Source organism: Chelmon rostratus, chromosome 2, assembly GCF_017976325.1.
Source record: "Chelmon rostratus isolate fCheRos1 chromosome 2, fCheRos1.pri, whole genome shotgun sequence".
NCBI lineage: Eukaryota > Metazoa > Chordata > Actinopteri > Chaetodontiformes > Chaetodontidae > Chelmon > Chelmon rostratus.
In genome coordinates this window covers 5,966,308-5,969,813 of record NC_055659.1, presented here as the reverse complement: position 1 = coordinate 5,969,813, position 3,506 = coordinate 5,966,308, and the positions used below count along the sequence as shown (strand labels likewise).

The 3,506-nt window shown below is 39.0% G+C and overlaps 1 protein-coding gene across 2 annotated transcripts in view; it reads left to right on the top strand.

Moving 5' to 3' along the window:
• Positions 1 to 3,506, top strand: part of LOC121620225 (centromere protein P) — a 95,177-nt gene that overhangs the window by 91,146 nt on the left and 525 nt on the right. For both annotated transcript variants that reach the window (XM_041956194.1, XM_041956203.1), the window contains exons 7-8: positions 2,162 to 2,241; positions 2,349 to 2,440. In XM_041956194.1, the coding sequence (XP_041812128.1) occupies positions 2,162 to 2,241; positions 2,349 to 2,440 (172 nt within the window). The remainder of the gene's footprint in view (positions 1 to 2,161; positions 2,242 to 2,348; positions 2,441 to 3,506) is intronic.

The following is a 3,506-nucleotide window of genomic DNA, read 5'->3' as shown; positions in this document are numbered from 1 at the left end:
AATATCTCAGCGGCAAAGCAGACGGATACAATCTGATGGAGGAAAAAAACCATTACGAGACAAGACCCTGCAAGTTCGTCAGACTGGCTGATGTCACGTTACAGCTGATTCTGCCTCGGCTTGTCTGCGTTTACAGCGAGCTGCGTGTATTTACACTGTCACAGGGCACAACAGGCGTTCAGAGCACGGAACACTTACATACAGGAGCCAGTTCCTGTGATTGGTCAGTGGTTAGAATGACTTAAGTCCGTCTGTTTATCTGTGAATGAGTTTATTTTCTCACAGTAACAGAACTTTATATATTTATCTTGTTGAGACGAGCACACAGCATCTAATTTGTGTAACACTATAAATGTTTTTCATTTATTATCTTTATTTATCATACTTAGGAATATAAACTTTGACTTCTTTACAGGCATACATCAGATTTCAAAGAAAAAGACACAAAAACAGTTGGAATAAAATAATTTCCATGTATTACAGTAATAGTTTCAGTGCTAATAAAGTTTGGTTCATTCTTTTACTTTATTTTTCTTGTGTTTTGAGCACCTGGCAGCTTTATGCTTTGTTAATTTGACAAAATGAGAAATCATAGCTGACTTGTGGCTTTAAAAAAAAGCAACCTCGTTTTGTAACACTGGTTCCAGGTACGGAGAGAAGGTCGGAACGGAAAGAAAAACGTGTGTTCGGATTTAGTGTTTACTGTGGACGTGGTCTCGCTGTGTGGTGGAGGTGGAGGTGGAGGTGGAGTCACTAAACTGCTGCTGGAAGATACATGAAGATATGTTTTGTTTTGTTTTGTTTTTTTTTCCTGTAAACTATGAGTAACGTGATCACCTTCTACTCTGCTCCAGCTCGTTTCTCTCTTATATTCTTCTGCTCATGTGAGAATAAGCTGCTGTTTGCCTCAAAGACAGAAGACAAACACTGGCAACGTGAGAGAAACAAACTGTGACGACCTGCTCAGTAAACACGACAATTAAGACCTGGTTTGGGTCTCATCTGGACTGAAACTTGCGGCGGTCTGGTTCTGATTACAGCCCCCCCACACACACACACAAACAGAGCTGCAAATGCCTCTCATTTGAATCACCTGAAGACACCCCACACCTGTTGGACACACCCCTTGTGTGTGTGTCCGTGTGAGTGTGTGTGTGTGTGTGTGTGTGTGTGTGTGTGTGTGTGTTCAGTTTATCTCTATTATCTCTCTCACCATTCTGGTTTGTAAAGTCGATAAAGTCATCGTCCCTGAACACACATGAATGACTTCCTCCTGGGGAAGGAAGTGATTTGGGCCATAAAGTTCACGAGTGTTCGCTGCTGTTCGCTCGATGGAAAACAAAGAGGAGAGTTTTCGCTGGAACTGAAGCAGCTTCCATTCATCAGAGTTTCAGCTGTGAAGTTGATAAAACACCAACGCGACCTCACATTCGAAATATTCACTGTGTTTCCTCTGGACTCGTTCTTACAGTTCAGTGTTCATGTACAAACTTGTGTCTTTTTTTTTCGATGAATGACGCCCAGTGTTCAGGTTGCTAAACAGATGCTGTAGCGCCGCCTGCAGGCCGACTGACATCACTTTGAAGTGGTGGGAAACAGCAGTAATGACGGGTTTCTTTCAGTTCTGCAGGCCAGGAAATAACCAACACTTACCTGATCAAATTAAAATGAAATTGCACTGAATAATAGTAGATTTCTTTTAATTTTGTACATAACTTTTCATGAAATAGAAAATAACTCAACTGAAAGGAGCTGAACATGATTGTATGTACATTTGTCTTCATTTTTTTTAAAGATATTAAAGGTAATTCTTTAACTCATTATTGCTGTGATATTTAGTGCTGGTTTTGCACATAGTAATTACTTTAAAGTGTAAAAATACTTCATGTCAGAGAAACAAAACTAGATGAGACAACAGCTGTTTGATTTAACAGTACTTTAACTTTCCTGCAGATATGAGGGGATTGTTGTGTCTGTGTGCTCTAAAAGAAATGATGTCTGATGGAAGAAACATCATTTTAGAGAATAAATTTGAATTATTAACTCTGATCTCTGTCCCAGAGCCACACTGAGCATGCTCAAACTGATGAATGAGGAAGCACCTCTAAACTGATGATAATATTATGAGTAAGTTTGTCTCCGTCTGTTTATCTGTCTGCAGAAGAAGTATCCGTCTGTCGTCTCTCTTCCTGGAGGCTGCAGGTCAGAGGTCATGACCCTGAATCATCCTGAGCTTCCTGGGTAAATGCACTCATACTGACGGAGCACAGTAACCCTGAGCTGTGAAGGAGGAAGCTGAAATCTGTAAAGGCGCCTCTGCTGACCTCTGACTGTGTTTTTGTTCATAGCTGCGTCCTGTTCATTCATTGGTCGGTTGAAGTTTCCAGAGACGGCGCAGTCACTCCAAAGATCAACCTGCTGACAAAGATCCCTGACAGAGGTGAGATGTTTGTCTGACTCCTACAGACAGAAACACCAACACTGCATGCCGGCCCTGACAGACACACAGGCTGTCTGCTGCTGTCTCGGTTTGGTTTTAGATGTCAGACTCAATCTAGCAAAGAAAAAAGAAACACTTGTTATTAATGATTAGCTTTGATTAGTTTTATCATGTAGTCTAAGACCTGATAATTAATGAGGTCATCCTAACTTTGTATCTCTAAAGACAGTGTTGTCCTTTATCTTTTTTTTTTTTTGGCACTAAATCAAAATATAGATTAAATATTTCCTGTCAGAAAAGAAAAGCAAAACATGAAGGATGTCGTGTTTGTTTTTAGCCCTCAGTTGTGTCTTCAGGCTGCTCAAACAAGCTCTACCAATATAGGATTCTGGAAAGTGAGGGGACATTACACCTTTAACTCCACCAGCTTCTTCTCACACTGTGTTTTACTGATCAAAACAAAAAACAAAATTTACTTGGAAACCACTACAACAAATTTAAACCAGACTGAGTGCTTTCCTCTGGAAGACTCTTTATTTTACAGGTCTGTAATTTTCTCATTATTTCCCTCTAACTAAACAGTTTCCTGGTGGAGTTATATAGTTTGGTACTAATTATAGAGAAATAAACGACTCTAGGTGATGTTCATAGTCAGAGCTACAATTTGGAATTACCTTCATTAACAATTACACTGCCAATAAGAGTGAAAAAGGTCGGTTTCCTACTGCCGTAGTTAGACCATTTGTTATATATGAGCAAACAAAAATTCAAAGAAAAGTGTCATCTTTTACAGCCTGGATCCTGAAGTTTTGTTATATTTTGCTTGAAAAATGATTGAAACAATAAATGATAAAAGTTGCCCATTAATTTTTTGTCAAATAATCGTAACTCTTCTAGCAGTTATTTAGACTTAATCTGAAGTATACAAGTTTAACACTGTCTCTATTTTCCCTCCAGTTAGTGCCAAATTACTTATTTGTTTTTTCCAGGCAACTTCGTTGAAGTTATTGCGAAACTATTTGGAAACTGCAGACTCATAAAATAAAGCGTTTCCAAAACAAATTTT